Source organism: Pagrus major, chromosome 16, assembly GCF_040436345.1.
Source record: "Pagrus major chromosome 16, Pma_NU_1.0".
Lineage (NCBI taxonomy): Eukaryota > Metazoa > Chordata > Actinopteri > Spariformes > Sparidae > Pagrus > Pagrus major.
The window spans coordinates 7975221-7997946 of NC_133230.1; the positions used below are offsets into that span (position 1 = coordinate 7975221).

General features: G+C 42.4%; 2 protein-coding genes across 3 annotated transcripts; one reads left to right on the forward strand and one right to left on the reverse strand.

Moving 5' to 3' along the window:
* The first annotated feature begins 225 nt into the window (after positions 1 to 225).
* hltf (helicase-like transcription factor) lies at positions 226 to 9442 on the forward strand. Of its 2 annotated transcripts, none has more exons than XM_073483072.1 (25): positions 226 to 327; positions 1027 to 1229; positions 1320 to 1486; positions 1677 to 1822; positions 1970 to 2061; positions 2321 to 2392; positions 2830 to 3021; positions 3278 to 3352; positions 3505 to 3565; positions 3682 to 3739; positions 4057 to 4124; positions 4449 to 4496; positions 4604 to 4714; positions 4813 to 4904; positions 5042 to 5191; positions 5333 to 5465; positions 5586 to 5721; positions 6432 to 6611; positions 6746 to 6861; positions 7240 to 7421; positions 7520 to 7642; positions 7918 to 8030; positions 8120 to 8300; positions 8637 to 8717; positions 8933 to 9442. In XM_073483072.1, the coding sequence occupies exons 2-25, from the start codon at positions 1032 to 1034 to the stop codon at positions 9074 to 9076; spliced, it is 2919 nt and encodes a 972-aa protein (XP_073339173.1). In that variant the 5' UTR covers positions 226 to 327; positions 1027 to 1031; the 3' UTR covers positions 9077 to 9442. The 2 variants fall into 2 exon arrangements, with proteins under 2 accessions (XP_073339173.1, XP_073339174.1); XM_073483073.1 differs by having other exon boundaries at positions 241 to 327; positions 1677 to 1813.
* A 648-nt stretch (positions 9443 to 10090) lies between these two features.
* Positions 10091 to 19632, reverse strand: gyg1a (glycogenin 1a). Its single transcript, XM_073483076.1, has 7 exons — positions 19491 to 19632; positions 16453 to 16588; positions 16182 to 16356; positions 15802 to 15964; positions 14921 to 15047; positions 14019 to 14256; positions 10091 to 12481 (listed from the first exon to the last, which is right to left on the reverse strand). The coding sequence occupies exons 1-7, from the start codon at positions 19630 to 19632 to the stop codon at positions 12314 to 12316; spliced, it is 1149 nt and encodes a 382-aa protein (XP_073339177.1). The 3' UTR covers positions 10091 to 12313.
* Positions 19633 to 22726: the final 3094 nt, after the last annotated feature.

Sequence of the window (22726 nt, forward strand, 5' to 3'; positions counted from 1 at the left end):
AAGTATTTAAAAAAATACAATATTCATCTAAAACCAAACCAAATATTAAGCTGTAAAATGAGTATTACATTACACGTACAATACAAATGCACATGTACGATGTACATTTGATACTTAAGTACATTTAATGTCTGATACTTTCAGACTTTTACTCAGGCGGTACTTTAACGTGAGGTGTTTACTTTTATTTTGGAGGCTGCTACCGGAAGTCGTATAATAACTATCACTTGATACTTCGAGATTTAAAAACATTAGCAACAGAAACCGAGCTGAGGCACCAAATTACGGTCCTCTTTTGAAAAGTCGACAACCACCGAGGAGAAGGAGGTAAGACATTGTTTATTAAAGATAAATCACACACTCTGTATTTTTTTATACGTACATTAATAGTAGATATAGCCCACGACCAGCTAACACCCTCAAACCCTATTAACCCAAACGTAAGGTAAGCTAGCTTCCAAGTAGCGTTAATGTTAATGTAGTTTTCTTTATCTTACATTAACTAGCTAACATTAGCCGACCTTATCTGAGCGGGTATGCACCACAGCTGTGACTGAATAGCTCATAAGCCTGTAGGGAAACACATGTAAGGCATTTGGCCAGCTTGCTTTGCTGTTCAACAACATTTTTGTTCCAGTGTAGGGATAAATTTATGCTAGTTTCTGCATGTAAACCTCATATTATGCGTCTAATGTGAAGAAGTATGCACCAGATTAAACATTCCCTACAGTCTGCCCAACCAAAGGTTTGGTGGTCATGGCTTGTGTCATCAGTTGGTGCTGCTCTATCTTAAAGCATCCTTATGTGACTTTTTGACCTTAATATAACAGCTTCAAAATCATGTTGATGGTTCAGTGTCTTGTATTAGGGTGAATGGTGTCTCTGTCTCCGCCACTCTGCCCCAACATCACTTGTTTCTGCACTATGCAACTTCAGTGAGAGGGTAGGATCACAGTGTTACATACATGTTTACATCAACATACCTATGACCTTCTGTCTGTGTATGTGTTTCTGTGTGCGCTCCAGGTGCCATGTTTTCCGGCAGGTGGAGGTTCGGTTCGGACAGGTCGGGCGAGGTGGACCTCTTCACAGACCCCCATGAGAACACTACAGAGACTCTCTTACAGCTCCTCAGAGCTGCAGTATCTCAGGAGCCGGAGGCCGATGGCAGCGTGCTCTTTGGCCACCTAAGAGGCACCGTGGTCGGCCTTAGATATTACACAGGGGTGGTGAGGATCAATCAGAGTCACCGATAAAAATGTATTTACCACCGAGTGGAGGTTGACCAAACCTTAAACTCATCTGTGTTTCATTCATAGGTAAATCGAGGAGAAATGGTTGGTTTAGTACGACAGCCCCAGAATCAACATGACAGGAATGCAGTGATGGTCGCCAACATTTATGGCAACCAAGTGGGTCACATCAAACGGGAGCTGGCAGCAGCTATGGCCTATGTTATGGACAACAATTTGGCTAAAGTAGAGGGGTGAGTAGATTGTTATTGGCCTGTCATTGTCATTCCCAGCTGACATGTTAAATGTCAGACAGACGGACAGAAATGGCTGCTATTGACAGCTAAAAATGAATATCTGTATTTTTTTTCTTCATATTTTTATCGTGCAGTGGTTTTAAGATGATATCTAAGCTCAAGTCCATCTTGTGCGGATATTTTTCAGGGTGGTGCCCTCTGGGACAAACAACTCGTTCACCATGCCAGTGATGTTGTCATTCTGGGGCAAAGAAGAGAGCAAAGCAACTGTGAATGAATTCATGGCACGTCGAGGATTTAAACTGAACACAGGTGGAAGCGGAGGTACAACGGGTACAAACACACTCAACCGTCTGAATCTCACTTTCCTCCTGATGTAAAAGCTCTCATATTTATCCGTGTAGCTCACGTTGTTGCATCAAAAACAGTCAGTTTTCAGTCACAGCCACTGTTTATTTGTGTGTATGTGTTTGATTTCAGGTGCAACTCAGAAAACCTATAATAGTATGAATCAAGGTGTCCTTGCATTGCTATCGAAAAAAGGCTCAACAATCCCACTGACTGCACAGGAGGTAATATACTTATGCTGCACTTACATGGATTCAGGCAAACGGTAGACAGCAATAAACACATCATTGTTAGTTAACTGCGGCTTTCAAAAGCCTCTTATTGTTTGACTTTTTAGTGCATAAAGAATTCATTGTTGTTTTTATGCTGAAATTATGTGGGATGACTATACATTTGCAGTTATATTCCAAACATTGTGAAACAGACTTACGTAAAGCATGAGCTAGCAGTTTTTTTTTTACACACATCGTCTTCTCTTTTCAGCTGAGAAATTCATTTGACAACCTTTTTGAAGGCTTAATGGAGAGTAAAGATGGAGAGAAAGAAGCAGCCAAGGTTTGTATTTGATCTGTCTGCATTTTGTATATCTGTTTGTGGTCAGCATTTGTGTCATTAACTAATGATTGCATGATGTTTCTTATTGTTTTTAACCACAGATTCTTCATTATGTCAACTTAATTGAAAACAGTGCCCAAAAGTCTGTTTTAAAAGAATGAAACTGCCCCTCAGCTAAGACTCTTTGCTGCTGGTCGTTTGTAATGCTGCCAAAGCTTAATCTAAAATTGGGCACATTGAAGGTGACTGTGGATAAAAGCATCAGCTAAATGTCTGTGACATAACTGAAACAAACTATGCATGTCTTCTTCGTTCCTCCCTTCTCTTTCTTGCTCAGTTTTTGGAGAAACTGCTTCTCACCTCTTAGTCTGAAAGTTGTTGTACATTTCTATTAAAGTGCAGCTTTAATGTGAACATGCAGCCCTTTTTCTCTGCAGTCCGTTGGTACTCCTCTCCTGCCTCACCAGAAGCAGGCGCTGTCCTGGATGTGTGCTCGAGAAAACAAATCGGGGCTGCCACCCTTCTGGGAGAAGAGAGGCGAGCTTTACTATAACAGCCTCACATGTTTCTCTGCCAAAGAAATACCAGAGAGAGTTCGTGGGGGGATACTGGCAGATGACATGGGACTGGTGAGCAACACACACACCCACTTTCTAAATGTGTTCTTTTTCAACTTTTATGTGATGTAATATCATTACAGTTAAAAAGAGGTTAATTGTTGAATTACAAGTTGATTTCTACATTAGCCCATGATGTGATTTGGTCAGATTATCTCCAATTAAATGAAGAAAAGATGAAACGACATTTACCACAATAACGGTATTCACACTGCTGCGATCTAAGCCGACCTAATTCAAAGCTAAAGCCCCTGTTCGTGTTTTCCAGGGAAAAACTCTGACAACCATTGCTCTGATCCTCACCAACTTTCACCAAGGAAAGCCTCTTCCCGTGGAGAAATGTGTAAGTGTAGCTGTTGGTTATTTTTTAAGTTTTAGATGTGATGATTGGGCTTTGAGAGTCTAGAAATGTTTGGTTAAGGTACCTTGAAGTGCTTGAATTTGCTGTACTAACCACTAACCATGTACTAACCATGTTTGTTTACATGTGTGCAGGAGGAGCAGGCCTCGCCCACCAAAGCCAAAACTAAATCACAGATGGCCTCCAAACGGGAAGGTATTCACAACTTCCCATAAGTTAACTGCTGTTGTTTGTTTTTTTTCTGCCTCATGCCTCAGTCTTCCTTTATCTTTCTTTGTGCCTGTGTGTGTGATGTTGTATCTTTGTTTCAGGAAGCACCAGTGCAGGAGCGAGTGATACAGCAGCGGCTGCTTCTCTACGCTCAGACCTGTAAGTGTTATTTGATTGATTAAATTTGGCATGCTCAGATTATATTGTAAGTGATGCGCTTTTTGTTTTTATCGCACAATGTGTAAAGGTAAAAATGCAAAAGAATCGCATCTGAACTTATTTCCATTAATTTTCCCATCAGTCTTTCTATACAAGTGCACTCCTGATCTGTAAAATGTAACAATGATTGAGGCCATTGAGTGGTATTATTAATTTAGCTCCCTTCATTGCTTTTTGTATTTTGTCTCTCTGAATTTCTTCACTGGAATCAGTTAAGTTTCTTCTTACATGGGCTGATATTGTCCTGTGTGGGTCAGTCCTCAGGTGGAGGTGATCTCTGATGATTCGTCAGATGTAGTGGAGATTGTGGACAAGCCAGATAAAAGTAAGTAAGAATCGATTCTCATCTCCATGTTTTAGTTTAGTTGATTTATTTGACATGGACACAACAGTAACATTGGTGCTGCAATATACAACCATGCACAAGCACCAGACGTACAAGTTAGTTATAGAGAGATGATAATTTGCAACACCAGTCCACAGGAGGCTTTTTCAAAGAGTAAGGAAAAGAAACAAAAAAGGACATCAGATGTGTCATCTCTATGTATATCACCATTTAACTGTTAAATATCTGTACCTGCTGTTTGCATCTTTTGTCTTGTTCCACAGATTTTGTGGTTTATGATTTACCTGACTTCTCCATTTACAGGTACGAGCAAAGGAAAGATGAAAGCCACCAAGCGAAAGCCCAGTAAAGGTGCAAGACCAGTAATCTTCTTGTATTTGTGCACTGTAATATGTGCATCTTGAAGGCACTATTGTTTTTTTTAACATTTTGTTTGTATCATTATTCTTCCTGTGTAGAGGCCCCAGTATTGCTGGAGGATCTGGACTTTGCTGCAGCACTGGGTGGCTCAGCGACAGATGCAGGCCCAAAAAAGAAGAAAACTGCCAAGAAAGCCACTCCAACAATCAGTGAGTTTGAGTATATTTATACCTGCTGTTTTCACTTACTGTATTCATTTATGCTGTTGTGGTATTGGAGATGTTAATGCACTTTTTTGAATGTGCAGTTGTGGAATCCTCTATCATTGAAAGTGCAGAAGACTTATCAGCAAGAACGACTCTCATCATCGCCCCGCTGTCTGTGCTCAGCAACTGGCTGGTAGGAATACAACTAACACTGCAAAACACATGCACTGTCCTGCTAATTCGCTTGATGATACAGCTGAATAAAGTGAAAACTCCTGGATTCAGCATGTGTCATGTTTTTCTCCTCTGTCCTTTTGTATGTGTGCGCAGGACCAGTTTGAGCAGCATGTGCGCCCTGACGTGAAGCTAAATGTGTATCTGTATTACGGCTCAGCTCGCAACAGGAGCAAGAAGTTTCTGTCCTCTCAGGATGTCGTGATCACCACCTACAACGTCCTCAGTGCAGACTTTAGCTGCAAGGTAAGCCAATGTGTTTACATGGGAGACGAAGCTAATGTGGTGGTGCAGACTGTGCTGATCCACTGATCATTTAATGGACTGTATGTTTCATTCATGTCACTCTTCAGTTGAGAAATGTTAATATGTTCATTTCCCTTTCAGACTAAGAGTCCGCTCCATGGGATCAATTGGCTGAGGATTGTGCTGGATGAAGGACATATTATAAGAAACCCCAATGCGCAGATGAGTAAGGCTGTGCTCGACTTAAAAGCTCAGCGGCGCTGGATTTTGTCAGGTATTACTGAACCTTAACACACACATAGATAGTCCAACATATAAATACACAAACATTCTTGGGCTCGATGATAATAATCCACCATGAACACTAATTTTGACTGACTGTCCATCCCTCCAGGTACGCCAATCCAGAACAGTGTGAAGGACCTGTGGATGCTGCTGGCCTTCCTGCGTCTGAAGCCCTTCGATGTGAAAGAGTGGTGGAACAGAGTGATCCAGAGACCTGTTACTCTGGGAGACAGGGCCGGTGTGCAGTGAGTGCCTACAGATATATCATGTTACACTGCTGCAGAGTAGTAATAATACAATAGAGGGCGCTATTTGCTGTAAGCGAACAGTGACAAGCAGATTTTTTTTGGGGGGGGATGGGGGCAGATCCTTCAGGCTTCTAGCCATAGCTCTGCCCACTCACCAGCGTCCAAGGCTTGTCTAGGTTGATGGTGGTAATGTCTCATATTCACCTTACCAAAGTCCCCCAGATGTTGTTGAAGTTTATTGTGTGGTGATGCATAACACCAGCATAACCATGACCTCAGGATGCTTTCTGTAACTCTTACTCTTGCCAATGTGACCATGTCCATGGCTGACATACCCTCTGAGCTTCCACGGTCTTGGCCCTTTGGAGGCATCTTGAAGGTTACTTGAGAGGAACCGGAAAGAGGAAGGGGATTTCCAATGTGCTGACTGTGCTGCCTGCACTTTTTTTCATTTTAGATGGTAGAATAGTCTATGTCAACACTTGAAGTTGTAGCTTCATATTTTTGAATAATGTATCAGACATCTAAGTTGTAACATTACTACTGAAGACTTTCAAAAGTGTTCCTATGATTATGACTTGTTTGCTGTTTTTAAAGGACACCTGGATATGCTAATAAACACTCATCCTGAGCGAGGGTAGGATGAAATTTTGTAATTGTGGTCAACATGCAAGCATTTGTCATACTACAATTGATACTGTGCGCAGGAACCTTCAGACCCTGGTGAAGTGCATCACTCTGCGGCGGACCAAGACCAGTGAGGTGAATGGGCGCCCCCTGGTGTTCCTGCCTGAGAAGACAGTCTGTGTGGAGCAGGTAGAGCTGAGCCGGACGGAGAGAGAAGAGTACGAGCTGGCACGCAATGAGGGAAGAAACACCATCCGCAAGTATGTGTCATTGTTTACGAACATATGCATTGAATGAATCGGCGACATGACAGAAATCATCATCCGTTACAAAAATAGTTAGTTGATGAGGCCATTTTGACATAGTTGTCTCAACTGTTTGTGTGTGTGTGTAGATACATGGCTGAAGGGACAGTCTTGAGGAATTACGCTGACGTGTTGGCCATCCTGATGAGGCTTCGACAGCACTGCTGCCACCCAGACCTGCTAGCAAAAACACTCTCAGACCTGGGTATAGTATAGCTTCTGAACCCTGGACCTGGTGGAGAAGGCAGAATACATTCACATACAACACATAATTTGTTGAAAATCACCTGTCACATGCTGGTCTTTGCTTAACAACTTTGGTTCTTCACTTCTTGCAGCTGATAACAGTGTACAAAGTTAAAATTGAGGCATATTTCTTACCAGACCTGTTTAATGAGCATAGAAACTGTGAGGTGAATATGTAATGCCAACCCAGCATGTATAATATGTGTAATCCTGGACTATAAACTCCTTTTTAATGTCATTGTAAACCTTCAAATTTGACATCAGTGTCCTCAGTTGTGGCTAAATCTTTCCTCTGTCATCGTTTTAACGTTTAAATGTATTAATCTTTTGTCTATAGGTGCTGCAGCGACGCCTGCAGAACTTCGGGAGCGTCTCATAGAGAAGCTACGGTTGGTGTTGGCCAGCGGCTCTGATGAGGAGTGCTCTGTGTGTCTGGACTCAGTCAGTCTGCCCGTCATCACACACTGCGCCCATGTTTACTGCCGGCCCTGCATTGCCCAGGTTATCAGCACCGAGCAGGTACATGTGTTGCTCTCAGTGGATAATCTTTACCTCAGTTTCCCGAGGCTGCTGATCATTAACAGATCCACCTTTTCCTTTTGTGTTTCTGTGCGTAGGAAACGGCACGCTGTCCTCTCTGTCGAAGTGAGATCAAGACCAGTGAGCTGGTGGAGTTTCCACAGGAGGAAGTGGAGGAAGAAAACACTCCAAACTCTGAGAAGTGGAGGACAAGCTCGAAGGTACACTGCATATACTCTACTGAGGCTGCAGAACTGACAAAATAATAGTGAAAACACTGTAGACTTCTAAAAAAAATGCAATCCGCCGTTTTTCATAACTTGTTGCCCATTTAGTAGCTCTTCTGACACTGGTATTTTTTGTGACTCTGTCCCTAATTCTCATCTCAGAATCATTCAAAAAGTCATCTTCAGCAGTGTGACAGCAATGGAAAATGGGCATTGTATGCTACCGCCTGATAGCCGTGTTGTTCCATGTTTGTTTTTTGTCCCTGCAGGTGCAGGCACTGATGGGAAACCTGCTCAGGCTGCGATGTGAAGATAGCAGCATCAAATGTTTGGTCGTCTCTCAGTTTACACGCTTCCTCACCATTCTGGAGACTCCACTAAGGTAATACAGGCATTCAGAGTAGAGGTTAAGGCCTTTTCAGAGGTCTAGAGATCTGAAAGCAGTGCAGTAATTGTCTTCCTCTTCACCAGAGAGCATGGTTTCAGTTTTGTGCGCTTGGATGGCACCATGAGCCAAAAGAAGAGGACTCGGGTCATCCAGGAGTTTCAGAGCACTGAGGCAGACAGTCCTGCCATCATGCTTCTGTCACTCAAAGCAGGAGGGGTGGGGCTTAACTTGACGGCCGCCTCACGTGTTTTCCTCATGGACCCTGTAAGTACTAGTTCAGGCCCTTCTGGGACTTTATTGTTTTGGTTTTTCTGTGTAACACACAGCAGTAACAACAAAGCTGGAATGCACAGTGCATACCTGCCGCCACTGTTTACAGAAACGTATCGTTCATCTGTGTGAAAGCTCACACCATTATCGTTATCATCGTAGTAATCTTTCTTGGTGTGGACAGCCATTAAACAAAGATCACCTCCTGATGTTAAGGCCATTATCTACACAATCTTGGATCGTAAAAAAATTAGATCACACAGAAAGAGATGCTGAATAACAAAGTGTTTCTGAATTGCATTTTCACTTGTAATGAACTGTGTGTTTTAGGCATGGAATCCTGCTACTGAGGAGCAGTGTATTGACCGCTGCCACCGTTTGGGACAGAAGAGGAAAGTCGTCGTGACCAAGGTCAGAAAACTAGAACACCGTTTGTGTTTGTAGTGTTGTTACGCGCTGCAGCGAAAGCTTAGTGCATTTCGTGTCTGTGGAAAGGCATTCAGTTTTCCTTAGCAAGTTCTATACTGTCCATTTTACTCCATACTTGCAGGTACGTGAGAGACATCACTGACTGGAACATTTTGCTTGTATCTATATTTTCATTTTGTGTGTGTCTGTTGCTACAGTTCATTGTGAAAGACTCGGTAGAGGAGAAAATGGTGGCGATCCAGAGGGGGAAGCAGGACCTGGTGGAGAAGGCTTTTGGCTCCACGAACTCTGACAGGAAAACATCTCGCATCGATGACATCAAGGCTCTGATGGAGCTGTAGATGTCTGACAATGGGCCTGAGCTCATGTGTTAACACTGCAACAAGACAAACGTTCACTTGTCTTTGAACCATACCAACAGTTGACTGTGTTCTTTTTTTGTTGTCTCAGTTCAAGTTTTTGCACACATTGTTAATGCTTGGTTCATATTTTGAAGTTAATATTTTTCTTTCATAGTTTATAATTATTGTTCTATTTGAATTCTACCCGTTTTTATTAACATTTTGATAATAACTCATTTACAGGATGCACCACTAGGCAACCTTTTGATTTTGTTCATTTGTGATGGGCCTGTTTGTCTTGTTAAAGATAAAAATATGTAAGCATTCTGCATAAAAATGTCGGAAAACGACTAGACCTTTGTTATACACTTTGGTGAGTTGTGTACTTTATCCCAAATGTTTCCAACAATGTTCAAACCCAGAGAAATCTACAAGTTTACTCAAAGTGACGTTCAGTTGGTCGCCCATTGCTACTTCAAGGATAGAGAAGTTGGCGAATGAGACCAAACTTAACACACACATAAACATTACTTGTACAAGTGTTTATTCACCCAAAACAGCCAGATTACTTAACTGTACATCAGCTGTAAGATGGCGAGCAACGGCATGCACGAAAGGTTGTGCATCTGTGTTTGGATTCAGGTCAACTCAGTGAATTCAGCACTCACCAGAGATTCTCTCTCTTCTTTCCCCCTCTCCTCTCCTCTCTGTACTGTCCCTTCCCCTCTTGCTCCATGCCACAGTCAACATTACAGTACATAAACACCTGACAATGGAGGTCACCTCGCCGGATATGAGTGAAGATAAATCAACAATAAAAGGTAATCTCTGAGCTCTCCTCCTGTCGGTTAACAGTGTTGGATTTCGGCAAAATCAGATACAACTGTGGTTTCTTCCTCCAGAAGGTCTGGCTTATATCAATTATAATAATCATTTAAATGAAGCACCAAAAAAATGTCACCTTGGGTTTAAACAATGGGAGTGTAAAGAAAATTAAACTCATGACAGAAGGGATGGATAAAAGGTGATTTTCCACCTGCTCTTTATTAGCGCTTCAACAGGGATGAACAGTTAACAGCTGGGGAACAGGGCGGACCTGAATTAACCGATGTCACTACAATTATATTCCACTTCCACACTCATGCATATTCAGGATTTAGCAGGCTGACAAGATTAGAAAATCTCAACCTTGCCGGCCTCTTGTCGGAGTGTGTTTAATGGAGTGAGGGGAGCTATTATTACTTCGCTGCTAGGAGCTAAAGATTACAGTTTAGTTTAAGGGCACACAGCTGGAGTGAAGCAGAGGAGGTATAAGTAACAGGAAAAGGAGGACTGAGCAAATTTAGTTGTGCTACTAGCAGCAGTTACAGTAAGTGAGGTTGTTGTAAACAGTAAACGGCAATAAGGCAGCTGGTAACACTACAGACAGGAAGTGATGAAACTGATCATGGCACAAAGATATACTGATGTGGGTCTGGCAGGGACGCAACATGCGGGGCACGCGTACAGATAAAATGTCTGGGGAGCACACGATTACATACAAACTGACTATCAACATCGCTTTAGGATGTGGTTGGACTTTTCGGACCCATGTATGAACTCTGTGCCATGCAAATACAACACAACAAAATACCAGACGTCACGAAGCTGAAGTCACAGGGAGCTGGTGAGTGTCGGAGGCACAGATAGGGGATGTTTATCTATGCACTCAGGTGAGGTGAACACTGTCTGATTAAAGCAGCGAGAGCGTGGGACTGTAAGCTGGAAGTGAGCCAGTTACTGCATATCTGCTCGAAAGTGGTTTATTGCAGGACACAACTTTTAAATCTATCGATTTCCCTTTGCCCACGGGCCTTTTCCTCAGTTTGTGTTGCCGTTGAAAGTTTCCACGGGTTAGGAAGACCAAATCCATCTCCATCGGATGCGAAAGAACACTTAAAAGGCATAATATGTAACATTTCCACATTAAAATGACTAGAGTGAATGAAACAACAATATTTGATTGAGTTGTGTACTTAACATTATCCCAAATGATTCCAACAATGTCCAAAATGGTTTTCAAGGTGACGATGTGTTTCATTCGGTCGCGTGTCGCCCTCTGTAGTTTCTCTGCCTTCAAGGGAAACACTGTTAACACTAGACGATACGTCGGACAGTGAGGAAGGAAGACGGCTAACTATCTAGCTACGATCCCATGAAGCTTCGCCCCGTCATCAAACTACATCTTTTGTTATTGTTTTGACTGTGAGACCCCCAAAGCGGCAGAAATTACATACTGTGCGTTTAAGGAATAGTCTGACATTTTGGAAAGTAACATTTTGCTTTCTTCCAGTGAGTCAGATGAAAAGATCATACCTCTCATGTCTGCATGGTGAAGCTACAGCCTGGCACCAAGACGAAACGGGTAAAACAGCTCAGCTGGCCTGGCTCTTTCCGAATTAGGACTATCACAATATCATGATTTTATGTGGCAGTAGCAGCCACAAGCTAGCTAGTGAACTGCTGTTGGATAATTTTCTGAACATTTTGGGCAGAATATTACGACTTCACAGTGAACTTTTGGATATAAAAATATCATCACTTCATCATTTTGTCCTATTAGACATTTGTGTAAAATTTTGCCATAATATTTCATATGAATCGTGAGGTCACAGTGACCTTTGACCACCTAATTTTACTCAGCTCATCCTTGAGTCCAAGTAGACATTTGTGCCAAATCTGAAGAAATTACCTCAAAGCGTTTTCATAAAGCGCGCTCATAGGAATCGGATGGACGTATAGATGGACGGACAATTCAAAAACATTATGCCTCCAGGCGCCGGCCACTGCTATCACCGGTGCAGAGGCATATAACAGTATTTTTGTCACAAATGTCTACCGTATCTCCAGAATAACACAACCTTTGCCCTGGTAACTAAGCTGAGTTAACCAGCTGCGGTATATTCATATTCAACCTATAAATATGAATGAATGGTATCAATCTTCTCTTCCTAACTCTCAGCAAGAAAGCAAATGACTATTTTCCCAAAACGTTGAAGAAAAATGAATGATTAGAGTGTGTGGGAACAGTGTTAAACTCTCTGTCATTCACATACACACTGACAGGATGCAGAGAGTGAGGCTGAACGCTGCACGGAGGCTAATCGAGCCCCCTGTGATTGGCTGAGCAGTGGTTAAATCCCCACCCACACACAGCTTCCGCTGGTGCTCTCTCTGTCCATCACGCTCCCTCGCCCGCTACTTTAAGAAGGAGTCAAGCTTTCGCTCGATGTTGGCGAAGGAGTCGTCGCCCAAGTAGTCGATCTGGCCCGCTTCCCAGCGCTGCTTCCTCTCCTCTGATGAAAACTTCTGGGGAGGCGGGGCAAAATACGTCGGCTGCCCGCTCACATCCTCATCAAGCTTACTCTGTGTGAGAGGGAGAGAATGAATGAATCATTACATGGGACAGGAGGAATACTTTATAAGGACTGGTTTCTCCGAGTTCAGCCTTGCTCGGCTGAACACAGTTTTACCCTTAAGACACAATCAGCCCAAGCAGGTGTTTCGTCAGAGGAGTCAAAGTACAACTGAGAGATTTTGCAACACACTTGCGGCAGATAAGAGTTTCTAACACGAAGAAAAAGAAAGGTTTGGCTTCCTATAGTAGGTGTACACTCAATAAGTCACTATCTCTTCCAGAGATACAGATTTTTAGACAAGAAAATACTCTTTTTGAGTAAAAATCTGTTTCTGACGTGTTTTTCTTTCCACAAAAAGTGCAAATACTTTGTTAAAAACGATTCTGCTGGAGAGAATCAATGAGTTTAACCGGACATAAGATGTCTCATACTGCTCCGACAAGTCAGTTCTCATAACATGCGCACCGGAGACTAAGTTTCCACATCACACTCATTTAAGTTGCACAATCTTACCACCGTGATATCACAAAATCATGCAACTGCACATACTGTACGTCTTCAACCCAGATTTCGGGTGAGCACAGTCAATCTTTCCTGCCTTTAGCAGATGTGAACAACAGTCGTCAAGCTGTCAGTACAAAGATCATTTTGCACAGTGACGATCAAACACTCAAGTTAAGTAACAAGCAGCTCAATACGATTGGAATTTTTGAGTGGTGGGGGATCAGTGTGAGTTGAGTGAAGTTGACCTTTGACTTCAGGTTGCTTAATAATGATGTCTTTAAAGCAAATGTAAAACTAACTGACTTTTGGGAAGTTATATTAATTGATTGTGCCATTAGTCAGCAATTGACAGTCTTGCTGTTGAACAAAAGCCATCTGTCACTTTAAGCGATGAAAAAAGTCTTCAAGATTAACTTGAAACTTAAGCCTGAGCGAGTGCAAGACTTGAAAGCTTTCTCCGCTGAGCCCGGGGTGTTTGCCTGTATAAACTTGTCAGAGTGACACAAAATGGCACAACTTGAGGCAATTGGGCAAAGCTTCAGGTTTTGGCAGACTTTTTTTGATTATTTCACTGCTGTGCTGTCGCAACAGACCACTTGGAAACTTCCTGCTACTCAGTGAAGTGTTTGTTTGAGGTCTGGCCTTCCCCCCCTCATGCTTCACTGACAACGGAAAGCTGCTCATGCAGTCAGGACACGACTGAGAGGACTGGAATAACCAGCAGCAACCCTGAAAACTTCTGGCAACGGACTGGTGCTGAGGAATGTGGAACCAATTGACTTTTTCTTGTTACTGTGACAACTTAAAAAACTAGCCACCGTTTTTATCTGGAGCTTAAAAAAAAAGCTTTGTTTCACCACTTGGTAATTGCACGCCGTGACAGATTTACATATTTTAAATACACCTCAGAGAAAGGAGAGATAAACATGGTAATCAGTGGTTTCGACACAGCTGGGGCATGATGGTTATGCAACACACTAAACGTACAGTCACAGCCATCCCCATTTATGTCTCAACACATGCACGACACGCTGACTTACATCCTCGTTCGCCTCCACGCAGCCGCTGCTGAAGGGAGTGTCCCCATAGGCCTGCTGCAGCAGGGGCAGCACGGATTTGGCGTACAGCTGCCACCACATGAGCAGGTAGTCGGGGTGCAGCTGGCACTGGTCAGGGGACAGCGAATGACCTCTGACCTCGCCGCTCTGAGCGTCGTAGGAGTGACTCCACGGCTTCACCTTGCCCAGGAAGTGCACGACTTTGGCGTCACGGCCGTACCTGTGGAAAGGCAAAGAGAGCATCAGGCGGAGGAGAGAGTGAAAGAGGCTCAAACACGCAGACTCTTGACTCTTGTGGTCTTAAAAAATCATTTGTAAAGAAGCTTAACTCAATATTATCTCTTTTACGACTTACAGGAATCCTGACTAACTGGGGGAACATGGCACAAATGCAATTTCCCCCTAATGATATTAAAATATAACTGGTGACTGTCACCACACAGCTGAATTCCACAGACCTTTTCACCAAATTTGCAGCACACAAGAAAAGAAAACCGTGCGCACACAAGTACCGGAAGTTTGGTGTCTACCATTAACACGATATCAATAAATATCGTGGTTATCTTCCTTACCGGTGAATTGCAACACCCCTGATCGACTAGTCCTTGCAGCTGTGCAACTACAGTAGCTCTTCTTTTCTTGAGGCAGGATGTGTGTTGTTTCATTGGCCTCTTGTAATTCAACACCCAACCACAGACACAGAAATACACAACCTTTGAACTGACCTTGGATACGTTTTATGCCTCCTCACACACAGACACCCTGAAGTCTCACAAGGAAAGCTACAGAATCGGGGGCAATAATGCGGCTGCACACGAACACAGGAAGAAACCCTGGATGCACTGATCGTGAATGTGTGTGTGCGTGTGTGTGAGTGTACTGACTGTTTGAAAGCTGGCAGGTAGGAGTAAATGGCGATACTGCTGAGGTTGTAGATGAAGGGAAGGTGTTTGGAAATATCCGCCGTCGCCCAGGTGTTAAAGAAACTGTTGAGGACCCCCTGGTCTCCACCTGCAGACGCGGACACACACACACACGCATATTTTTAGACGTGACACAGTGAGAAGCAGCTGGAAGCTCTCGTTTGGCATTTAAATACAACAAACCCTCATTCAAGATATTAACAGTCATGTGAAAACCATTCTGTGTTCTTGCTGCGAGCGACGAGAGGGGATTCAAAGACACAAAACAAGATAATGAATGAAATTAAACTGTTTTTGTGGACTTTCTAAAAGAGTTATAATTTTCCATTCTCATAACATTTTCCTCATCTGGCCTCTCTGCTCGGGCTCTGAAATCCAGACTGACACACTGCAGCACATACCTGACTGGTCAACGCCACACACACACACACACCCACATACCGTACATTCCCACAGACCGTGTCCTTTCTCACAAGTATAAATAGAAAAACTGAAACGTGTTGACAACGTTGGGAGAGGATGCTGCACACAGTGAATTACAGCATGTACAGATGTACGTGACACTGTTGACGCAGGCAAAGGTCAGGGGTGAGCCGGTGGTGTGAGGACGAGGTTGGACCAAGTCAGGGTTAAGACGAGGACATACTGAATGAGCCTGAGGAAGCATGCTAATGTTTGTCAAAGAGTTGCTCGCATGGCTGCAGACTGAACAAGAGGTAATAACAGCTAGACATCAGATACCAGCATCTGTCTCCCTGCATTTTTTGGTGTCATTTCCTCTTCAGATCACTTTCTCGCTTTTAATGGGCCATGGGAGATTAAAAAAAACGCTCGGGTCTCACCGTCAAAGCTGCCGTTTTCACTGCAGAACTCGAGCAGCTTCTCGTGCGTCTCGTTGGACGGTCTGAAGACAAACACACCTGAGTTGAAACAGTCTGGCCAACCTGGATCTGGCGCTGCGGATAGTTCCTCTCTCTCAAAGAGTTCATCTATATTTGACAGAACCTGAATACATTAAAACAAATGTTACTTACTCAGATATATCTAGTTTCATCTTTCCTGTTTCCACAATAGTGATTCTTGAAAAATGCAGAAGTCTAATGTAGAGGAAAAAAAGCAATTCAGGTGTTTCAACTTGTAGCTTCAATATTATATCTAACTCTAGGTTGATTTTTCTTTGCCGATGTGGATGTTTTCTGCTGTCGTCAGGTCTGTTTCTCACCAGCGTGTCAGCGTCCATGAACACACACTTGCTGTAGTGCGTGAGAGTCCAGCAGTGCAGTTTGGTGAATGTCACTCCCAGATCCGGACGCTTCATGAGGGACAGGTGAGCCGAATCGCCCGAGTCCATAACGTCCACCACACGCACCTCGTCAAAAATGGAGCGTAGAGCATCTCTACAACACAGACAGTACGATTTATGATGTCAGTGGGTGTGTCGGATATCATTTGACGTTTTTGTCATCCAAAGCCTCACTGGCTCTGCGTGTTACCTGCACGGATCTGCAACATGAGGCCCCACCAGTGCGACCAGTTTCTTGGTTGTGTTGTGGTTTCGTAACGACTGGCCGAGAACCATCGCTCCCTTGGCGTAGCTGTCGTTTGTCGCCAGCGTCACAAAAGCCTCGTCTGTTTGGAGAAGCACACAAAACACACACTGTGATCAGCCACGTGACTAGGATGTTATCATATCAGTGTCACTCATGTGTCTTCTGTCTTTAACCCATCATTTATCTGCCTATCAAAGTCTCTTATTAGCTTTAGCTTTTTAGTAAGACACACCCCTACAAGCCAGTCCGATGACCTAAACAGTGGATTTTATAGTGGATGTTACAATAATTTCATACAATAGAGCTGTTAACTGTTAAATTAAACTGCTTGCAAGCATTATAACAAAAAAATCACACAGTACACTCTTTACAGCCTCTTGTCCCTTTAAGGACAGTGGGATACAGGCAAACTTTGTGTTGGTCAGATCGCTGTAACATCGCAGTAGGATGGGTCACAACCAAGCATGATTATTCATTTTGCTCACCAGCACCAGGGTTATTGATGTGCTGACTGTCAGTTGGTTCATTTTAAAAACTGGGCCGAACTGCTTCCCCAACTCTCACTGACACTGCTTTTGTTGTCCAGCATATATCCTGTATGCTGAAGTGTTAAAGTAATGGATGACCTATTAATCAGTGATGAAGATAGACAAATTGGCACCAGTTATGTAAACTTCACTTCGTCTGACTTCATCTGCAGGCCCATTGTGTGAACTCCGGCGTCTGACGTGTCCCTCCATGAATACATTAGCGACAGCAGGGGGCACACTGTGTTGCTGCTACAGTGAAAGCAGGCCCGGAGCCAGCAGATAGTATTCATCAAGCTGAGTGTGTGTCTCGCGAGGGGGCTTCTGGGAAACCTGATCGGAGGAGGCGGTGTTGTACGGTTGCTAAGTTCTCTTTCAAGGAACTATAAAGTGACTAACGCAAGAGTGTGAGGCGTGTCTCTAGTACAAGGCCGTACAGGAAGCATGTGTTGTTTTCCCACAGGGTAATCAGAAGCCACATACAGTACGACCTACACACCTTCACCTCCACTGGGTCTGACATGCCTCAAATTATGAAGAGATATTTATGAATAACAGATTCTGGTAAATCTGTTTAAAATATTAGTGAATGGTGATAATGGCGCAGGATTGTACAAGATAATGAAGTAATAATCTGATTAAATATTTATTTATTCATATTCTGATGTCAAATTTATGTTTGTTTGCAGATTAAATGTAAAAAGATGCTTGTGAAGTGTTTATGAAGAACAAATAAACTATTTCCTGTATTCAATTTCATGTTAATGTGATGCAAAAATAAAAAACTCTCTGCCATACAGTATTTTACACAGTAACTTTATAGTCATTTAAGGGACTACATTAATAATAATAGAGAATAGAAAGTGTGACACTATAAGCCTTATATAGTATTATAAAAGGCCACAGACTGTGGCGCACGTAGGCACTGGGAACATCCAGTCAAGGCAATCAAAGACCTCACATTAACCCAGGAAGTGAACAGAGTGGTCTTTAAAAAATAAAAGCGCACATGAGCTATGGAAGAAAGTGAGGTTTTAAAGTTTTTCTTGAGATCAGACTTGATTTCAGCACAGTAGTAAGTAAAACAGACTGAATATGAACAAACTATTCTTAATCCAAGTCTTTTTGCATTCTTAACTTTCAAACAATCTCAGAACAAACGTCTTAAAGTAGGATCATCGGTGTCCAAACACGAATTTGGACCCTGGCAAAGTCACCAGGGTGACACCAAGGACTTCACTTGAGTCAAGTCAAAGAATCTTATTTTGAAAGTACAAGATAATCCATTTATACTAAAAACAATACCAGCTACATTTTCTTTTATCTATACATAAGATTATTACACTTGGTAAGATCTTCAGTTTACGCAGGGTGTGCATGAAGAAATCAATGCTGGTAATTTCAACTGGTCCACTTTGTGACACCGGGATGTGCAGTGTCACAATCCACACTTCCACTCTGACTTCACTGTGGCTGCACATCCGACTCAGACCTCAACATTAGAGCTAGATCCATATTGAAAAGTTATGTCTGACCTAAAACTGACCAGTGATAGAATGTAACTAAGTACATTTACTTAAGTATCGACAGCTTTACAAGTTTACAAGTTGTACTTTACTTGAGTATTTCCATTTTCTGCTACTTTACATTTCTATTCCAGTTTTGGAGGCAAATATTGTACTTTTTACTTACTACATTTATGTGACAACTTTAGTTACTAGAGCCAAAGTAGCTGGGGCTTTTATTTTATTTAATTATTCCAGTAAAAAAAACACACCAAAAAATCCCAAAAATCTCTAATTTCTGATCCAATAATCAGTTCACCCATATCTTACTGTATATACAGTATATATATATATATGTAAATATATGTATACCTTACTTTTATTAGTACTTTTGATACGTAAGTACATTTGATATCAGATATTTCAAGACTTTTACTAAAATACTATGCATATGGCTGACTTACTATACTTTTACCTTGGTAATATTTTATAAAATATCTTATGCAATATAAGTATTTTTGAAGGATCCTCATCAACAATCAAACAAATCTCCTAAGAGATTGAATTCTCCTATTTTCTACATTTTGAGTTTCTCCACACCAGTTGCACAAAACACGCTTTAACTTTGAAAATCACAACCGGACGTGCTCTTCCTGTTGCTCGCCCGCTTCACTCTGGTCCAAACCACTGCAGCAGCTCATCACATCCAAAACCAAAACCTCTCAAAAACGCTCCCATCAATAACTAACACTACAAACCCCTCCTGTGTCCACACTGCAGCAGCACCGGCTGTAGCAGCAGCTGTTTTTCTGCAGCCTGCACATAAAAATCGCGATGTTTCGGGAGATGAGTGCAGTGCGCGCAGCCCCGGTCCGGTCCGGAGTGGCCGTGTTCCGGTGCCAGTGCGGCGGCTGTGAGTGTCGTCGGAGCCCCCCCGGAGGAGCCTTACCTGACATGGTGCCGTGAGGAGAGCCCGACCGGGTCGCGGGGGTCGTGATGGGGCAGATGTAGGGTTTGCACTGCGAAGGGCAGAGCTTCAGCAGCTGGGAGCAGTCCAACACAGGAATTAAGCCCCACATTTTCCGGGTCATGTGACCACTGACAGCTGACACGCCCCCCAGCCTTTTCTCTCTCTCTGTGTGTGTCTCTCTCTCTATTTCCAGTTTATCTTGATCACTTTATCATTAGTGATGGGAAAACAGAGGAGATTAGGCTACGCTGACAGGCTTATATTCTGCAGAAATGATACTGAAACCATACAGGTGGAGGGAAGCAGTACCACAGTGTAATAATGCTCTGTTACAATTAAAAGTAATGTGTTTAAAAGTTTGCAAAATGCACATTAGCATCAAAATATACTTTAAGATATATATAAATATAGATATACTGTAATTTATCAAAAGTAAAAGTATTAGTCTATTCTTCAGAGCATTCATGTTGCAGCTGCTGACATACTGCTGGTTAGTTTAATCTATAAATAATCTTTTATTTGTTTATTATATGCTCTATTAATGACATAAATCTAACTTAATATTTAAAAAGGTAACTAGTAGATATATGTTTTATACACAACAGGCTTTAAAGTTTCCCCTTGTTAAAGAGTAAAGTTACTTATGAAATCTAAGATCAGTGAAAAACAGGAAGCCACAGAACCTACTTTTACTCTTTACTCTACACTTTTGCTTGTTGTTTTATTTTACTTCCTGTAATATAGGCTAATTATTTAAAACAAGTATCCTGTTTGCTTCAGTTTAAGAAGTATGCAAACTATGTCGCCTGCAGCAGCCCAGCAGCAGGATGACCTTCGGTGCAGTTTACTTTTCTAAGAAAACAGGAAGATCCTGTTTCTCCATCAGTCTGAGTCAGCGCTGCCCCTGTGTGGCCATGACTTTGCATTACAGCCGAATGAAGCGTCAAACTTTGACATGCATTAGTCTCACACACAGCTATAGCTACATCCAGTATGTATGAGAAAAGATAAAAAACAAAATGTGTAGTGAAGCGTTGTTCTTCTTCTGTTTTCTTAGACAGCTTTTCTTTGCTGATGCTCGGTGCAAACTCATCAGCAGTTTGAGATGAGTCACGGAGGAAAAGATGTAAGAAGCAATCCTTCCTTTCTGCTGCTGTCACAGCATTTAACACCCGTATCCATCTGTGCAATCATTAACTGGTACAACAGTATGTGAATGACTAATTCTGTCTTTCTCTTCTTCTTTTGGTTTTCACTCTTGTATGCACCTTTGACCAAATACATTTCCTCTTTTAGATAATAAAGGAACATTTGATTTTCACAGAAAAGGGGAATTTCATACACCAGTGGAGTAGGAACAACAATTGTCAACAACATTTGTCTATGCAAATGATATTTTTAGGCTCAAACTATGTCTATAAATTCAGACTGTATCGCCTCTTTAATAGTCAACACTCAGTTTTCCAGAACAGATGTAGCAAGAAGACCCAAAGCACTCAAACAAATGACAATAAATCCACCTTGTGTGCATTTTGTGTGTGTATGTCTGTGTGGTTTTTTCCACCTCCCTGCGCATGTGCTCCCGGATGCCAGTGAATAATGCAGGAGGCTTGTGAGAAATTCTTTGGCCGACCGTTACAACTTTTACACCAGCAACAGCTGATCCTGGCTCAGGGTCCGCAACCTGCTGCATCAACGGCTGGAGGTGGAGCGCTTACCTGAGAGCGGCGATGAGGAGGAGAGGGTAACCGGAGAGCACCTCAGAGTCACAGAGTGAAACTGGGCTGATCAGGTGACTCAGGTGAGGAAGAAAGACATGATGGAGGTGTGCTGGCTCAGAATTTAGTCCTGTGTTACTTTGTTGTGAACAGGTATGAAAATGATGTGAGAGAGATATTTTGCAGAGTCTTGTGTCTTGATTTTAGTCTTGATTATGGGACTGTTTGTGTCTTTTTAGAGGTGAAGGGAGAGTCTGACAGGGGAGACGTGAAGAAAAGAAAAAGGTTAGGAGAGAGGGAAAGTGAAAAAGAGGGGCTTGGAAAGGAGAATACGGAAGAAAAGGCCCCAAACCCGATTCTGAGTCTGCAAAAAGCTGATTTACTACTTTGGATTGGCCCCGCTCCGGACTGTAAGCCCCTTCAGCCTGCCTGCAACTGAATGTAAGCTCCTTACTTCTCTTGTTTCCTTACATTATACTTTACTATGCTCAAAATTCTCAACTTTTCTGCACAATGTCAAGTCGGCAAACTCAGCTCGACAAAAGTTGCCTGGAGGTTCGAGGGTCAAATGACACAGATCCAGGACTAAAAAAGGCACAAAGACAAGAAAACGAAATAATCAGCAATGGTTTTAAACTTTTCTGTGTGTTGGAATAAAGAGTGAACACTGAGGTAAAGTGTCACTGTTGCTGTGAAGTGGGGCAGTTTAATCTAGGTGATGCAGTTGGCTCAGTGCCTCAGGTTACAAGGCATTGTGTGACAGTGAGGCAAACGATGCAGACAAACACAGGCCTCATGTTTTAAACATGTCCGACAGAGATAAAAAATGTGCGCCACCATGACACTAGAAACACTAACTTCATCCTAAATACTATTTTCCCACAAAATGCAACAAGAGGACAGACACAGTGTTGTTAGTGTTATTTATTTATTCATTTTAAAAAATCAACAAAATCATCTGCTTGAAATCTCTGTCAATGCCCTGAGCTGTGCCTTACAGGCAGCACTTAGGCTTACTCTATTTTTTCCCACCTTGTATTTTAAAATACTGTTTATCAATGAGTCATTCTTTATGAGAATATTCATTTTTATAAATAACTTTTTTGACCATTTGGACCGCTTTCATTCATTATAGTTGTTTTTTTTTTTGCCACAGTGTTCTTAGTTTTGTCATAGTCACGTCAGAATGATGTCAGAATGATATCAAAGTTATGACATGGTGATGAATGACTGATGTCATAGTACAGTGATGTCAGAATGATGTCATAGTGATGTCATAATGATGTCAGAGTGATGCCAGCAGGCCCTCTGGCAATCTGCCAACACTCCTATCTGCTTTCATGTCTCCATTATGGACCAAATTAATGAATTACCTCACGTTTTGTTCTGTGTTGTTGGTAGTGGCTACTCTGAGGAAAAGTGATCCACACCACTTGGAAACAGTGGGGAAAAGTTGTCTGTTTTCACTTTAATATAAAGGAAACAGCTAGCCAGTCA